The sequence below is a fragment of the Python bivittatus genome, unplaced genomic scaffold (assembly GCF_059951505.1).
Source record: "Python bivittatus isolate LINGU-HERP-01145 unplaced genomic scaffold, Pbiv_v1 ctg000090_np1212, whole genome shotgun sequence".
NCBI lineage: Eukaryota > Metazoa > Chordata > Lepidosauria > Squamata > Pythonidae > Python > Python bivittatus.
The window spans coordinates 1970914-1988195 of record NW_028277046.1 but is presented as its reverse complement, the minus strand read 5'-3'; the positions used below and the strand labels follow the sequence as shown (position 1 = coordinate 1988195).

The 17282-nt window shown below is 46.6% G+C and overlaps 1 protein-coding gene across 5 annotated transcripts in view; it reads right to left on the bottom strand.

Moving 5' to 3' along the window:
• MORN1 (MORN repeat containing 1) overlaps positions 1–17282 on the bottom strand; it is a 169672-nt gene that overhangs the window by 30984 nt on the left and 121406 nt on the right. For 4 of the 5 annotated variants that reach the window (XR_015795470.1, XR_015795469.1, XM_088136711.1 and 1 more), the window contains exon 14: positions 4788–4895. The exons of the other annotated variant lie outside the window; for it this stretch is intronic. Coding sequence is in view for 2 of the 4 variants with exons in the window: in XM_088136711.1 (XP_087992837.1) it covers positions 4788–4895 (108 nt within the window). In the remaining 2 variants the exon portion in view is untranslated. The remainder of the gene's footprint in view (positions 1–4787; positions 4896–17282) is intronic. 5 annotated transcript variants of the gene reach the window in all.

The window sequence follows — 17282 nt, the reverse complement described above, 5'->3', positions numbered from 1 at the left end:
CAACTAAATTTTAACAAGGGCGGGGTATAAAAGAAATACCAACAGCAATAAGACATTGATATCTATGGAGCAGCTAAGAATTATAAATAATAATAATAATCATCTGCTTTTTCAAATGGAACTAGCCAATGTAAAAAAAAAAAAAAACATTGTAAATACTTCTTTTCATTTTATAGCTGTATAATAAGTGTATATGGGGTTTACTTTTTGAGGTCTTTTTTTAATTATTATTTGTGGCTGTTTTGTTTTACAACTTATGCTTTGAAACGAAGAAAGATTGAAAGTTTGTTAGGGAAAAAAATCCCCACAAAGAAATACAAAATTCTTTTCTTCGGAGTTTCATGGTCGGTTAAAATCTTTCTTTCGCCCCGTTATTGGCATCTTATTTTTGTTCTCCGTTGTAAAGTATTTTATTGTTCAAAAATAAATAAAATGGACATTTCCTTTTCTGACTCAAGCAGCCTGTGTACGAGAGAGGAGCTCTTTTGGAAGAAACAAAATAGTTCAATTTTCAACAGAGGGAATCAAGCTGCATTTTTAGAACAGCTAAAAATCATTTCAGCGCCTTTTTTGTTCACCCCCCCCCGCTGCTAACAATTTGATAATTTCCCTATTTTAGAACTATTTTTATGTAATTAAATGTGCTTTCTTGTTTACAAATGCCTGAGTTAGAGAAAAGGGCGGGGGGGAGAATGAAAATCCTTTGTCCTCTTTCCCACATCTTTTTTTCAACCTGGAAACAGATAATATTGTAATATAAAGGACTTTTATCAAATTATGTATGAAAATAGCTATGCTTATATATACATCACAGTGACTGAATGTACAGTGTATAGACTCATTATCTCAAATAAAATTGTCCAGAAAAATAAGTCCAAACCCAGTAAAAGTATCTTATTTTACTATTAAAAGACTTACTACTACTATTTTGCATAACGTGATTAAGAAAAACCAGTTTGGGGGTATAAGATGCCTAGTTGGGGTTAACAATAAAAGGGTGTTAAGGAAAGGCACCATGGAAGAAAAGTCTATTCTGAAAATATGGAAAGGAAGTTCATTCCAGAAACTTACATCCCGCTCCAGAATGAGTTAATAGCTCTAAATACTATTGAAAAAATGAAACTGCACTTGATTCCCAGTTTCCTGCTTCTGCTACATGCAAACAATTAAAATAAAAACACATTTTTTTAAAAAAATAAACTTCTAAAGTGAAGTTCAGCTTGATCCTCCTTTAAACCGGAGATCCTGCTAGTATGTTTGACCAGTCTGATTTCAACTGCTAATGCATGGGGCAGAATGAAATCCAAACACCAATGTTAATTTCAGCGGATACCTGTTGGTTAGTGTTGTGAACGTTCTGGCAGAGGCAAGCAAACCTGGGTTTGTAGTTCGACGTAACCTCAAAATCCCCATTTTCAATTACACCCACAAATGTATCTATTGGAACTGAACTGACTTCCCAATCCAGACTCACAAAAATATACTTCTGCTTAAACGTGCTTAGCACCAGTACAGCTGGGAGCGACGGTTACGTTCACACCACACTTATGACCAGACCCATCACAAACCTGTATCTCCGGTATACTAAACTGGGCTAGTTTTCAGTTTGCTGTTTGGCTAGTTTTGTCTGACTTCGTATATTCATGTCAACCCAACTTGTTTGGTTAGTTTACAGTTCACTGCATTGTGCAAACAAGCCAGAATTCAGTATCCAGATTAAATGCGTTTTGTGAATGTGACAACTTTGTTGCTGCTCAAGTTAAAGGGGGTTCAAAGGTGCTTCTGACACCCCAACCTCTTCCTTGAATTTCCAAATGCTTGTTTAATTTCTGCATTATTGCTATGCCTTCCTTTTGGTTGAAGATAGCCAGGCAGTGCACAACTGACTAACCTAATCGATCAAACCAACATCTTCCCCATATACCAATATCATAGGACAAACTTTTTAGGACCCCCGCTCTGTCCCTGGCCTGGCTCTCGTCACCTTCTCTGCTGCTTTGAAGTAAGGTAACCCATCCAATTTTCAACCACGCGTACAGACTGCGCACAATCTATGGCAAACCCATTTTCATTTATTCATTTATTTATTTTGGGGGGGGAGGCTGCAGAAGGAGAGGTGACCATTTTTCCTAACTGCCCATTTACCGTCAGGTGAATTAGCCCCAAACCAAGGGAGAAAAACGCCCTTGATCTGGGGAAAGTTAAGAGGGTGACCTATTCAGGGTTTTACGTTCTGCAAAAGCATCACGTGAATGACTCAATACTGCCCCAGATGCAGGAATCAAACCCCAATCGGATTAACAAGGGTGGGAAAAAAGAAAGAAAGAACAAGGACCGTGCTTCTCTGATGGAAAATGAGGTTCTTTTGCCGGGGGGGGGGGGGCGGATTCGGGCCAAGGACTAGGAGAAATGTGTCTGAATGAAGAGCAAGTTTGCTGAATTGACTCAAGGGCATTTGGGGCACCCGCCTGTTGGGGAAGCTGACGTCTGCATCCGGAAGGGCAGAGTTTTTTTTATGGATGGAATTAGGATGGGGTGAACGAGGCAACCTCTAATGCCTTCCGTGGGAAGAAAGAAACAGCGCCCAGCATCCCTTGCCTGAGAATGGGATCCCCAATGGAGGTGAATCAACAGAAGCTTCAATTCCATCTCGCCAGGACCTGTTCTAATCTGCCGATGCATCTTTCGATTGCTTAATCACCCTGCGCAATCAATTAAAACTTCCCAAGGTAGGAAGAGCCTTTGTGGTTCGAAGGAAATGACTGAAGATTAATATATTTCAAGAAAAACCCTTCCATGAACCACAGACCACACTTAAGATATTTGGAGATTTTACTCCCTGGTCATCCTTCCTCAGAAAACGGAACGGGAAATCAAAGCAAAGGTACCTTGTTTTTCTCACTAACCTTTTTGAAATCTTGATTCGTCTAAGAAGAGCCATGGAGGAACAGAGTAAAATTTCACATCATCCAGCCCTATAAATCTGACAAGGGGCCAGAGATCGCCCGACTGCCTGGCCTTAGCATTTTCATCACATTGGCACAAAATTATCCCACAGAGGTTCTCATGACACTATCCTGCTTGGCACCCAGGGATCCGCCTGGTTCTTTTTAAAAACCTTGTGGCAGGGAGTTCCGTAAGTTAAGCGGGCTTCGCTTAAATAAGCCCTCAGTTCTGTCAACCTAAATGGAAATTATTAAGGCGTTTTGGGGTGGAAGAGAGAGCTCCAGGCAGGGTTGAGAAAGACAGCGCAAAGCTTTGCAGCTAATTTTCTGTGAAAGAGGACGTGAGTAAACACCTATCCGAAACCACATCTCTCATCGTTCATCGTACCATTACAGCTCTTCAAGACGAGTGACCTATATTTTGGATGGTTCTCGTTCTCAGCTCAACACGGGGTTGAGATTTGACTCGAGAGCAGAGACCCACATCCAAATTCCTTCTGCGCTGAAAAGGAGGGTTGGGAGTCACCCCAGGGCACGTGTACAATTTGGGGGGTAGAGCAGGGTGGTGATGCCAAAGGCTTGAGACATAGAAGATTCAGCAGAGCGGAGGGGGGGGGAGTCATAAAAAGGAGTGGGGCAGGATCTTCATCCACTAAGCATCTCTCGGAGGCGCTGAGAACCTCCTGGCCATTTTTTTCTGATTTAAACTCCCGGGGCTGGCAGTCAAAGACTTGGCACTTCCATTTACCTCCACTTCCTGCTTTGAAAGATGCATAGTTGCGCAGCATTTGCAGACAGTCTAACATCTGTTTAGCAGACACCTTTACGACACCCGGGCTCCTCCAGCAAATGCGTTAGGATTTATGCCAAGTCTTGCCTAGGTGTGAACCAAAATACACAGAGAGGCAGGTTCGCCTGGCTCTCGAGCACTCCTGAGGCTCCGTGAATTTATCAGATTATAAACCAGCCAAATAAAACAACAATCCTTAAATCATCTTGGCAATTCCTCCTACGAGAGCAGGCTCGATAAAATAAAAATTGTCCCTGAAACTCGGTGTTCTTCCAATCTCACACCCTCTTCAACTTCCCCCAGAGTGATGGGGGCGCAGAGAAGATTGACAGGGGACTTGGGGGGGGGGGTTACCTATGGTGATCCACAGGGGAGTGTAGTTTCCAGTTCCTGATTCAGCTAAACAGCAAATTCTGATGGAGGGGGTCTAAAATCAATATCTTTATTAGGCTAAAGGAAGGTGAGACACGCTGAGCCCTGCCGAGTGGGCCGTCTGCTAGACGCTTAATTGCCCGTTTATCTTGGATGCTTCCTGCTAAAATTAACATTTTTGTGCTGTGGGGGGTGATGATCACCTCTCTGGCAAACTAGCCGCACAATCAGAGACAGGAAAAGGGCCTGAACGGCACGTGGCTGCGGATTCATCTCCTTCTCTCCCCCCCCCCCCCAGCCAACATCAGTGTCCCAATGAGATATTTGGCCCAAGACTCAGAAGTGGGTGAAAACTTCAAACAAAGTACAAAAAAGTTCCAAATGAGTCATAATTGCACAGCGTGTTTAAGGCTTAAAGGGAGGACTAAATTGTTTAATTGCTCGAGACCCGGGAAGGTCTTTAAGGGGGAAGGTGCCAAAGGAGCAGAAAAAAGAAAAATGGAAAAGCTAATGCAGAGGTAATTTCTTTCTTTTTCCTTTTCCTAAAGATTGGATCCCTCATATGGGCTGATTCTTCTGAAGATTTAGCCTTTTCTTTTTCTTCATGTGGGATATACAGACTGCTGGTAAATTAATTAACTAAAGCTTTGCTGGATGTTAAAGAGGGAAATTTTACTTACTGCATCTGAAAGCTAAGGGGTCCTTCCTTCCTTCCTTCCTTCCTTCCTTCCTTCCTTCCTTCCTTCCTTCCTTCCTTCCGTCCTTCCGTCCTGACTTGACTTTAACTGCTAGAGGAAAAAAAGAAAAATCTTATAGATCTCTCTGGAATCAAATGGCAACTTTTGCTTATAAAACTACATTTGCTGCTATTCCAGTCAGACTTGTATAAAGGTTGTTGTCGTCGTTTGCTTTGGGACAAAACAAGACATTCTTTGCAAAAGGATGATGCTGGGGGTAAAAGATTCTCACGTACAAATGTCTGTCAAAAAACCCTGCTCTCTCGTTGCTTCCTTTGAGCACAAGGTGTTTTCCATGGCGATGCTCCGGTTACAGATGATAACCTATTTTGATCACCTGGACAAAGGATTAACTGGTTTCTCTTTACGTTCATTTTTGGACACTCCTTCTTCATCCTGGTTTTGTTTTGTTACCTCCTGCCTGACGCAGAGGTCCAGAGAACTCAAAAGCTCGCATACCCTTTTAAGTTATTTTGGACGGCTACTGAGGTTAGTTCGACACCCGTGATGGCTGCGCTCCGTGATGAATTCACTGGCAGGTCGTTCTAAGGTTGGGGACAGCCGCTGAAAACGCTCCCAAAGGCTATGCAAAAAGCAAAGGGCTCTTCCGACATTTCAAACCTGAGGCTAGTCATAAAGGGTGCCGTAGGTTACCCCTAACCAGTCCCAATACACCAGTCAGCCTCTATGCCAGTGTTTCTCAATCTAGACAACTTTAAGATGTGTGGACGTCAACTGAATTCTGGGAGTTGACGTCCATACATCTTAAAGTTACTGAGGTTGAGAAACACTGCTCGGTGCCCAAAAGGGTCTTTCTGATTCGACAAGGGGATACCCCAAGAGCTACCATGTTTTGATAAATGCTCCATGCACCCATTTGTAAGCTAAAGACTCCAAATTTGCAGCAAAGGGACAAAAATACTTCTTCTCCCCTTCCCTTATGATTCCTCTCTGGAACTTCTAAATAACCTTTGGATATTATTATAAATCAATTCTTTGCTCTTTCTGCTTGCCTGCATACACATCCCTCCCCCCTTTCCAGTCTCGCCTCCCGCTAGCAAGTGTGTGTTTGCATCTGTAGATGTGTGTGTGTGTGTGTGTGTGTGTGCTTTTCGACCGACTGGTTCTAATCTCCCACCTGCATATACCTCAGAGGGACAAGCCACAAATATTCCAGCTATTTGATTTATGAAAACCCCAGCAAAATTTTGCCAGGAGAGAGATCCTGTGAGTACCATGTTTGATGGCTTCTTACAAATCTCTCAGTTTTTAACACTGCTGCTCACAGGGTCCTCCGGAGTGGGGAAAATCGTGGGTTTGGGAAGGAAGGAAGGAAGGAAGGAAGGAAGGAAGGAAGGAAGGAAGGAAGGAAGGAAGGAAGGAAGGAAGGAAGGAAGGAAGGAAGGAAGGGAGTACAGAAGGAGGGAGGGAGGGAGGAAGGGAGGTCATCCCGTCAGCTTTTCTGTCTTTCAGAAAAGAGGAAGAATATTTTAAAAAGCAGCATTAACCCCAGCTTGACTTCTGCATTTTTTTCTCCACAGAAGCCTTCATATTTGATGTAAAAACTACATTTGAGTGATGTGGGGGCCTGAAAAACCAAACCAACTATATGCTCTCCTTCCCTTTTAACAGTGATGCTCCTACGGGGTTTTCTTTTTTCTTTTTCAAAAGTTATCATCATCGCCATCGTCATTCCTTATATCACGCCCCCCTTTCCAGAGGACCCTGGGGCTAGCCATTCAAAAACACACATCCACAGTTAAACCCTGATTCAAAATCACTCTTTTAACTCATTCAAATGGGAAAAACCTGATTGAAAAAAAAAAGCCGCTGATTCATTTCCAAAAATGCAGAATCGAAGGTGGGGACATGGGGGGAAATGACCACTAAAGCAGTGAGGAAAACTAGTAGAGTGACCCAAACAAGCCGTGGTTACATTGCTTCTCTATCAGAAACCAATTCTGCCTTGTTTCTGGCTTCTTCTGTTAACCAGGGTGAAAACACACCAGAGTTTCGCATGACATGGGAATACAACTTCTTTCTCTCTCTTCAAACTTTCAATGACATAATACGACACTGGTGTCATCCTTCTGCTCAAATGTCTCTCGAGTTCACCAGGTACCTATTTCCTAACTGCTGTTTCCCTAAGAAGGAAAGATTTCTCATCCTGCCACAGCTATGAAGACAATCCCTTTTTCTGATTTCCTGGGGCGTCTCTTGGCAAGAACCTCTCTTCCAAACATATATTATTATTTCCAAATCTCAACTGCCACGCCAAAAATATAGATTTTGCACAGGTTAATAGGTTCCAGTCTTGACTGGTCTCTGGGGAAGGTTCAGCCCAGCTATTTTCCCCACTGGGGGATGGGAAGCAAAACACTACATCGGTTGAATTTCCCTCCAGCCTTTGGTGCAAGAAAACTAACTCCCAATGGCGAACAGTGGGATGGGATGAAGAGGCCTCGGCCGCTCTGTTGCCAGGCCTTTGTTGAGCAAGCTCAGAACTTCAGCTGCTGGAGGAAAAAAAAATCTGCAGCCACCATTTAACTTAGAAGAAATAGTGTTGGTTGCCAAGCTGATGTGGCCATGGAAGTATGAGTAAAGCAAATGAAAAATTCTGGTAAGGCTGTAGACGGAGCCGGGCAAAATTGTTGGGGTGGGGAGGGTGGACTGAAAAAATATTTGGTGGATGCCAAGATGACAAAGATCAAGAAGATGGAAAAGAGCGGAGCGGGCGACAACCAGGGCTCACAGCTTTCTAATAAAAATATTATTCCGTTGACCGTGAAAATACTGTCATCAGAATTATTTCACATATGGAAGGGCTGCAGCGGCACAGAAAGGTTTTGTTCCGTCTAAATACTGGGGGAAAACAAAACTTTGAGGAAATGTCTAGGCAATTTGTGGATGAACATCTGCAATTCCCAGCAGTGCCAGCAAAGCCAGTGTGAGGCATGCTGGGAGTTGTAGTGGGACAGCTGGACGCTATGGCATCCTTACCCCTGCAAGCAAGGAGCTCTTTTTTAATGACCTTGTTCCTGCCTTTCAATCTCCCCCATTTTGGGTTCCAAGGAGACTGTCGCATCAAAACCGGCCCAAAGCAATAAACGTGAAAAACACCAGCGGTGGAAAGATACGTCTTTTCAACTTAACAGTCTAGCTTTTAGAATGGCAGGAACGGTTCGGCTACCTTGAGAAAGTGTGGTGTAAGATGATTAAACACCGGCGAAGGATCTGAAATATTCTAGGCCTCTGAGCATCGAATGGGAAAGCTAGGATGCAATTTATAAGCAGAGGATAACAGACATGCATCCTTACCCATCATCCACAACGCCTTTTCGGGATTAGCCACGCTGTGCAAAGCATTAAGAAAAAGGAACTCAAATATCATTGCAAAATGTCCTATATATTTATCCCCAAATTGGTTGAACAATCAAGGGAGCATCAAAAATTGTTGCCATACTCTGTAACTCTAACCCCTTTACTCTAACACAGCATTTCTCAACCTAGACAACTTTAAGATGTGTGGACTTCAACTCCACACATCTTAAAGTTACCGAGATTGAGAAACACTGCTCTAATAGATGCTTTAACAGAGAAGCATTTGACTAGGATTAGGAAGATAAAAATGTAACTCTCTGGGCAACTTGAAACAGCCTACCTGACAAGATTATTGCTTTCAGAAGGAAGGTGGGATATTAAAAAAATAAATAAATAACTGCTCAACAGTGACAAAAAGGAGATGCTTTTGGCACTCATAAAGGGGACATAAATGCTTCTTCAGGGATAGACAAATCAGGCCTCATCCAGATGTTTTCAACCACAGCACCCAGAATTCCTTGCCATAAATATCCAAAGAGAAGATAAACCTGATTTCAACAAGATCCCCATTTCCTGAAGGATACTAAGTGTTTACCTCTTTTACTGCACCTTCAGCGAATGCAAGACCCCCTCCTAATATAAAAGTAGATGATTCTGAGTTTTAATGCTGTTCTTTCCATCTGCTAAATGCAGTCACAGCTGCATGAGGAAGCACCACCTTTGATCTGGACCCCACACCAACTTGACTCTTTGGTCCTCTGGTTCGTAATGGCTGTTTTGGGCTGCAACCGCCCCCCAAGAAACGAAAATATCAATTCTCCCCTCCCACTGAGCAAATACCATCTGATCCCCCTCCCGCTTATGATCCCTGATTAGAGAATTAATCGGTGGCACATTAGCCCACCGTAGCCTGTGCACTGGCACAGATGAGTTGCCAACTCTGCACGGAGGCTGTATTTCTTCCAGGTTTTTTGCATGCAACCCCATCTCTTCTCCCCTTTTCCCATTAGCTAATGTTCACTGTCTTTTTCCACGGAGCAGCATGTCCCCACGCCTGCTTCCCACCTCACCCAAGAGCGCCTCCCCCAGCAAGAGAAGGCAAGAACATGTCACCATGATTTGGGCGAGGCAATTGCCATGTCCGAAAACTGACATCAGTTCCGGCCCCCTCTCTTTCTGACACCTTCTCCGACTTTTCCAAACTGGCAAGAAGCCGTTTTCCAAAAAAAGAGCACCAGCCTCGGAGAAGATGGACTTCTTTAATTAATTCTCAGCCTAAACAGTGCTGGGAAAAGGGGAGGGGAGGTGAAGAGGCAATCAATAGTAATAAACTGGTTTAAAACTGGATAGGTGGGTATTGAATTGTTATTGATTCTTGCGCACAGAAGACCTAATTTACTCATCTGTAGCAACACTGCAAAGCGGCCTCAGTAATCGGCTCGTTGGCACCAACTTAAAAAAAGGTCTAAAGAGGTGATTTGGGAATATAATCTGCTCCAGAAAGTAGATAAATTCAAAAAGGGCAAACTTTTGCTCACAGTCTGCCTTTTGTAATTGAAGACTATTCAGTCTCCTCTTCACTGGACCTGTATCAACATCTTTGAGCCCTGGCACTAGAAAGCACCACCTTTGCCTTTCCATTGGAGGAGGGGAGGCCCAGTGGGCGTGGCTTTGCCCCTGCAGCCAATTGGTGTTGGAAGGGGTGTTCCGGGCTGCCAATAGAGAGAGAGGATTACTTTTTCAAACACTCTTTCCATCCAGCTCTTTTTCCTGGACTGGTTTAAGGTTTCTCAACCTCGGCAACTTTGAGATGAGTGGACTTCAATTCCCAGAATTCCCCAGTCAGCAATCCCAGAATTGCCCAGTCAGCATGCTGGCTGGGGAATTCTGGGGGTTGAAGTCTACCCATCTTAAAGTTGACGAGGTTGAGAAACACTGGTTTAGACTTTACGGGGTCAGTGTACCCCTGTGCACACAAGAGAATGTCAGACAACAAGCTTGTTTTTGGTGATCCCAAACCACAAGAGCCTCCCCATCCAATCAGTACGACCTGAGTCTCTTTGCTGCCGGTTCTTAAACATTTCAGACAGCCGATTTCAACCATGGATCGCAGGAAAAGAGCACAAGGGGGACCGAGGCGTCACCTGCCCCAGAGCACCCTCAACAGGGCCCTTAGTCGGCCTCTGGGTCTGTGTTAAAGGGATCCTCTCTTTGGAAGTCAGTGCCTATTCCTTCGCATCGCAACAGGGCCTCCCCGGTGCCCACATTTCCTCTCCTGACGGCATGCAGTCTTGCGGGGTGGCCGACTGCAGACTCGTGAGCACGACGGAAGCATCAATGTTTTGGTTCTTCCTGCCGCAAGGAAGCAGCGGGTGGACTGGCTGCTTTCCGTGCCAGATGGCGGCTGCAGCGAAACAGACAGCGAGTTCAAGTTCTCTGTGGCTCCGATCGCTCTGACCTACTTTTCACAAGACACGCAGGAGGAAGCCAGCCGGCCAGCCGGGAGAAGGGGAATCGAGGGGAGGAGGGGACGGCGGCGGGGGGTGCTCGAGAGGAAGGGCTCCTCCAGTCCCTGCTCCCACTGGTGGGTCACCTGGAGGAAGCCCCTGCCCTCAGCCACAGGATTTCAAGTCGCACCGGCGGCCCGCGAGTTGGAAAAGAGAAAGAGGGTGGACGCCATACAGAGCTGGGCCAGCAGAACCGCGTCTCAGTGGCCCGTACAGGCTGGGACAGCCGATGCTGAAGGCTCTCCCCGCAAGTCCCCGGTTCCGATTTTCATTCTTTCTCCCCAAGAGGAAGAACGAACAAAGCCGGTGTGCACGTGTGTCTGCAGCCGACGCTTCCTCTGCCCCCTCTCTGGGGAGAGGCAGCCCCCGACAACTCGAGCGCGTTAACTGCAACCTTGGGAAGCAGGGCGGGAAGGCAGGGCTGGGCTTCCCTTCTCCCTTCTCCCTGCCGTGCTTCCCCCAACCTCGCCCGCCCTTCCTCTCCAGGGAAAATATTTCCTGCCGTTTGGGAAATCTTTGCAAAGTGGGAGCTGCGGGCGGGGATGTAATTCTGGAATCAGCAGGGCCCAATGCAGCGTTTCTCAGCCTCGGCAACTTTAAGATGCGTGGACTTCAACTCCCAGAAATCCTCAGCCAGCAACTCCCAGAATTCCCCAATCTGCATGCCGGCTGAGGAATTCTGGGAGTCAAAGTCCACGCATCTTCAAATTGCCGAGGCTGAGAAACACCAGTCTAATACTTTGCTCTGCAAGGGCCGTGTGTGTGTGGGGGGGGTCTGCATTGGCTTCTGTCTCCAAAGGAAAGGCTGCCAGTCCCTCTGAGCATGTGCAGAGAACTTTCCTGCTTTAGCTGATTCAGAAGGGGACATCTTTGCTCTGACTCCCTTGGTGCAGGGCTTTAAGCCACATGTTGCCACAGACAGCACAGTTATGCCTTTAGACAACCCCCCCACACACAAAGAGATCATTTCGACTCTAAAGTCATGTTTTTCCACCACCTTCCTTGCAAATGCTGAAGCAGGCAATATTTCTGTGCTCTCCCATGAATGAATGAATGAATGAATGAATGAATGAATGAATGAATGAATGAATGACTCTCTCCTTTGATGCTTTACAAGCTCTTCCACAACTGTAAACTTCTGAGAAAAGTTCTCCTGCCTGGATCCAACTCAGCCAAACTAGTCTGGCACCTGCAAGCAGAACGCAAGTCTGGGAACAACCTCCTGCTCCTCCTCCCCCACTCCAAATGATATTCAGATACCTGCTACCTCTAATCATCCCCCCCAGAGCCCTGCGAGGTAGGGTAGTCTGAGAATTAGCGACTTGCCCGCAACCATCTATGGATTCTCGTGAGGCTGGCGTTACAACTCCCTTCCCTCTGACAGCAGCAACAAATATCTGTCCCAAACCCAAGGCCAAACACAGGCCGTTCAGCCCAAATCAGAGGACAAGGCAGGAAGCCAGAAGAGCCAAGGGAACCAGGGGTGAGCGCCTGGACAGCCCTCGGATCGCCCTACTTGAATGTCACCTTTCCCATCTCCCCGCCTGAGGTTCAGGAGAGCCACACGTGACCTGCGCCCTTCGGGACTTCTGCTCTCTTTTTCCTTTAGAATCCAAACTCCGGATTTGGGAACAAAGTTTGGGGTTCGACTGATCCGCCGTCAAATCTCTACTCACCTGGGAAAATCACCGGGTGCCTTTAGGCCAGAGGCCAACCTTCAGTCAAACCCACCACCTCACAGGGCTGTTGTGAAGAGGAAGGAGAGGTTTATCCTGCCACGTACACTTTACAAAAAAAGCTTCCTTTACGGGTGGAAAGGGGTCAAGTGGGAAGATACGGTGCACACTGGCTTGAAAGAGGGTCAGGGATTGGAGGGCAATAAACCTGCTCCCCCCCATTAGCCTGTGGCTGTGAGCCCCGAAAATCCCTCCAAGAGAGAAAAGTCTCCCAGCAGGTGATGGTGAATCAGCCGGACTTTCTGCCAAACTGTTCTTCCTACCTCCCGCCCCCAAATCATTCTTTTCTAAAAACGGGGATTGAGATATCTCCCGGTCCTCCACAAAGGCCCTCTTGCAATGTGCCACCGGGCCTGGTTCTGCCACGTGGAGGCTGGATTCTCCTCTGCTCTCCTTTGCGCTTTGGAAAAAAAAAATCACTTAGAAATTGCAGGTTTGATCGCAGAGTCTCGTCTGACAGCCGGCTGGATAATTTGTCTCTCGGCTCCGGGAGGGGATGATGGAAGTCAATTTGACAGCTGCACAACTCCCTGAGGATCTTGGACCCGGAGCGTGCAGAGCAGCGACAGACGCAGCGGTGCTCAGAATACCAATGAAGCGTCTGCCAGGGGCCGCCGGCCGGGCCTGGCAAAATGAATGACACACATCCAGCTAGGGGGCAATTATGGTTATCGCAGAAGGGCGAGGAGGGGCTGGGGCAGGGGGGTGACTTAAAGGGGGGGGAAGCACCAACAGCTTGTTTTGGAATTGTAACAGAGGAAGCCAAAAGATATTGGCAACAGTTCATTGCTTTGGCTCTTTTTGCCTCTTGCTTTGGACCTGGACCTTCTCCAACCTGGTGCCCTCCAGATGGGTCCATGCTGTCCCCTTCGTTTCCAGCCAGCGTCTGCAATTGGCAATGACACCGTACTGGCTTGAAAAGGCCAGGGCCTCTGCCGTTGGCACCCATTTGCTGGCGCAGTAAGGGGGTGCAAAGTAAAGGAATGCAACATCCACATGCCCACTTGGCTCGCGCTGAAATAAGATGCCGCCGTGGCCAGTTTTTGTCCCCCCCCTCAACAAAGAGGAAAATGACCCGCAACTCGGCGATTCCTATCATAGGTGCTTGTTTAGACACTGACGGCTGATGATGTCGTGCAGCAAATGCCCTCTGTGGGCAGGGGATCGAAGCTGAAGGAAGAGGGGCTAGGAGATTGGAAGGCAAACAGGAGCAGATCAAAAAAGATTAGGGCTTTGTAGCTGGCTGGCCAGGAGGGGTTTGGGGGGCAGCTGAGAATGGGAACAGAAAAGTGGGGCTGTTGAGGAGCTGGGAAGCGGGGCACTGAGACAGCATTAAAATAGAGGCTTTTTGGACTGCTTGTTAGTCAGCGGCTGTGTTCATGTGGCACACTAAACCATTAATCCTGGTTAAGAAAGCATCAATTGATTTAATACGTGAATAAATGCCTGCATTCACACTGAGGGGCCAGTGAGTGGGTTGGGTGACTCCACCCTTAATGTTAAGCCGTAATCAGCTTGATTTGGAAGGGTGCTGTGTCTGATGCGGGGCCTACCGTGCTGAGCTGGGTTGAGACTGGGAATCCAGCTACCGGGATGACGAAGCTGGGAAGAGTACAGAAGTGGCTTGTCACCTGAACACCGAAACGGCCACGCCATTATGCGGCCAGATGTTCCAGCGCCACGGCAGAAGAGAGGCAAGATGGAGCAATTCTCCCACCGCCTCTCCCAGGACAAATCTACTAATTTGATTCGATGTGCTCAGATGGCAAAATACCATCCAGGTGAAAAAGGAGACGGCCCAGTGGTAAAATAATCAGTTAGGTCATTAGAAACTAAAAGTGGGGTGGAAACGCACACACGCACACACACACGTGCAACAGTGTGTTTGTTTGAATGAACACTATGGTAACCATGCAGATCTGAACAGACAACCCTGCTCGATTAATTCATCCCTCTAGTGAATCTGTTATCACCATAGTAACACCATGGGGGAAACATGCCGAAACGTCGTAAGACATCCACATCTGGCGAGCATCTGCAGAGCTTTCTTGAATTATAGAGCCGGAGCGGAGCAAGGCCCAAGAGAAGAAACTAAGGCCTAGATTTCAGGAGCACCATATATCAAAAGCAACGGGGTCCCTGGGGGCCCATCCGACATCTGGGATCGTCATTTGGAAGATGGGGGGGAAGGCTTTCAGGAGATATTGGGCCACACAACCGGTGGCATTTCTGGATTAGAGGCCGGCTTCGCCAGCCGTGACCCTCCAAACTGGGATTGCAGCTCCCAGATCTGGTCGGGTCGGGTTTCGAATTCTGGCAGCGACCAGTCGAATGGCATCAGAAGGAGGGGAAGGCAGATTCGAGCTGTCAAAAACCACCCAATTTCCACCACGAGGCACTGAAGGCTACCTTTGCCTCAAAGCTTGGGATCGTGCAACCCACCCGCTCCCGTGAATCAAGGTTAAGATAAACCAGGGTTAGCCCGCTGCAAGGATGCGGTTGGTGGGCTGGCCGCCAACATCAGCCTCTACCTTTCTATACCCTTCGAGGCAATTTCCTTGTCTCTAAGCAAATAAAATAAAACCAGGGGGAAACACCTTTAGAGCCTCCCTGAAAAGATTAGCAGCTATTGAGATTACATCCAACAACCGCCTGCATTTAAAGAGCAACCGTTTTTGTAAATGAGAACTCTTACCTGACATCTGTGAGCAATCAAATTAGGTGCGTGCGTGGCGTCTTTTGCGGTGTTTGCTTTACTCAAATAAAAACACAGTTGGGCATAAACAGGCGCGCAACACCAAATAAATATACCGTATAAGTAAGCTTCCTGCATTAGACACATGGACAACGGCGGGAACCCAGAGTTACAATGGGGAATTCGCCACCAACTGGGGCGGTTTTTCAAAGGGGACTGAGGGAATGTGTGAAAGGGGGGGGACAATCAAAGGAAATGAGTCCTGGTTAGTGCAACCTATTTGCAGAACTCCCGGTAGCAAAGCTTACAATCCAGCAAGGGGCTGGGCCAGGGAATAGCAGAAGGATGTGATCTGGGTTTGTGGACTCTGGACCCTGATACACACAGGGCTGGACCTTAAAAGGCTCCTCTTAGGCACAGGTGAAATGCAAGTTTTAGAATCAGAGGCCGTCTAGTCCAACCCCCTGCCCGGTGCCCGCACCAGAATCAACACAGTGGTTATACGGTCTCTTTTATTTGGAGTTTAAGAACTCCTCCTCTCTCGCATTAGGTTAAGGCTTCAGGTGGCAGATCTAGGAAAGAAATTTAGACAGGGGGACTCTTACTTTTGAGGCTGGGAAAGAGATTGAAATTGGGGTTGTAACCCTCTTGCAGGCTTTCTCTTGAAGAATTCAGTTTGCAGTTTTGCACTGGGGGGGGGGATACTTTCAGATTACACTTGGATATCCAGGTTGTGGCTAAATTGAGATCGATAGCACCAATGATGCCTATCTTTGAAGCCTGAACTTACTCCAGATTAATCTGACCACAGTCCACTTTACATGGATCTAATTTAGCCAGCTAGGACTAAATCTTAATCATAGCAATAACAACTTCCTTGCAAATAGAGCGGTATTTCCATGACTGATATGGGGTTGTTTAATGATGGGTGGTGGGGCTGCTGCTCCCCTTTTAGCCCCAGAACCGGGTTCACACAACACACTGAACCAAGTCAGTTAAAACCCAAGCAGCTGCCTTTGTTAAACTTGACCAGTTTTAATCTTGGTTAGCTGCAGGAAGAATTCAACCCATTTGGTTAGTTTATGGTTCAAAGCATTGGGCCAACTCAGGTGAATTCAGCTGAACATTCAAAGCCTTATGCAAGAACAGTTAAGCCACTGGTCTCAAATTTAAATCAATTTATTGATGCAAACTCAAAGCGAACCATCGATTAAGGCTGGAAGAGGTGGGTGGCCACGCTCAGCTTTACTTTCCTGAATATTTTTCAAATTTTATCGGTTGGTTTTCTTTACAGGTATATAAAAAGGAAATCAATATCACTCGCAGACAAGTTTTAAAACAAAACAGAACAAAGCTACAGCAAACCAACTGAGCATCAATCCTATACAATAGTGGATTAGTAATAGTTGTAATAATAATAACAGTAATCAGCCTAGGCTCTTGGTTAGAACCTGAATTATTAGAAAAGGCTCAGTCTAAAGATCTTGATATTCACTGGATGAATAGATGATGATAGTGATGATGATGGCCACGATAGGTAAAACCAACCACAGAAACAGACAGCTCCCAAAAAAGCTTTGGCCAGCCAAAAAACCTGCTGGAAAAGCCTATGAAATTAGGACAAACCAGGCTTCTCAAGGAAGCTTTGCAGGATTATACCAGGCGCAGGAGAATTGCAACAGGCTGCTCAAAGCGATATACGCGGGGAAAAATACTGCTGCTTTTCCCCCTTCCGAAATGAAAAGAGGTTGCAAAGCCAGAAAGACACTTGGTGAAGGAGCACTGCTATAGCCTGAACACACCTTTCCCCCTCCCACAAAAAAGCCTTTTTGATAACGGCTGTCAGCCTTGCGAGGTAGTCCAGCCAAGAAGCACACCCAACAGCCCTAGCGCCATCTTTATGGTACAATGACATGAACAGAAACTTTCAGTACCTCTCTCCCCCTCCCCTTTACAGAGAGGGCCCCTTCTGAGATGCTTCCCACGTCCCATTCCTGCTGTGGGCTCAGCTGCCTCTTATCCGACCATTACCTAGTCTGCAGCTCTTCCTCCTGTCTCCCAAGGCCATCCCCACAGGCTGTTACATCTACACTCAGAAGTGACACAGACCTTTTGGCAACCTCACGGTGGCACATCTCAGCTGCACAGCAGAAACACACCCAGATACACACGGGTTGGC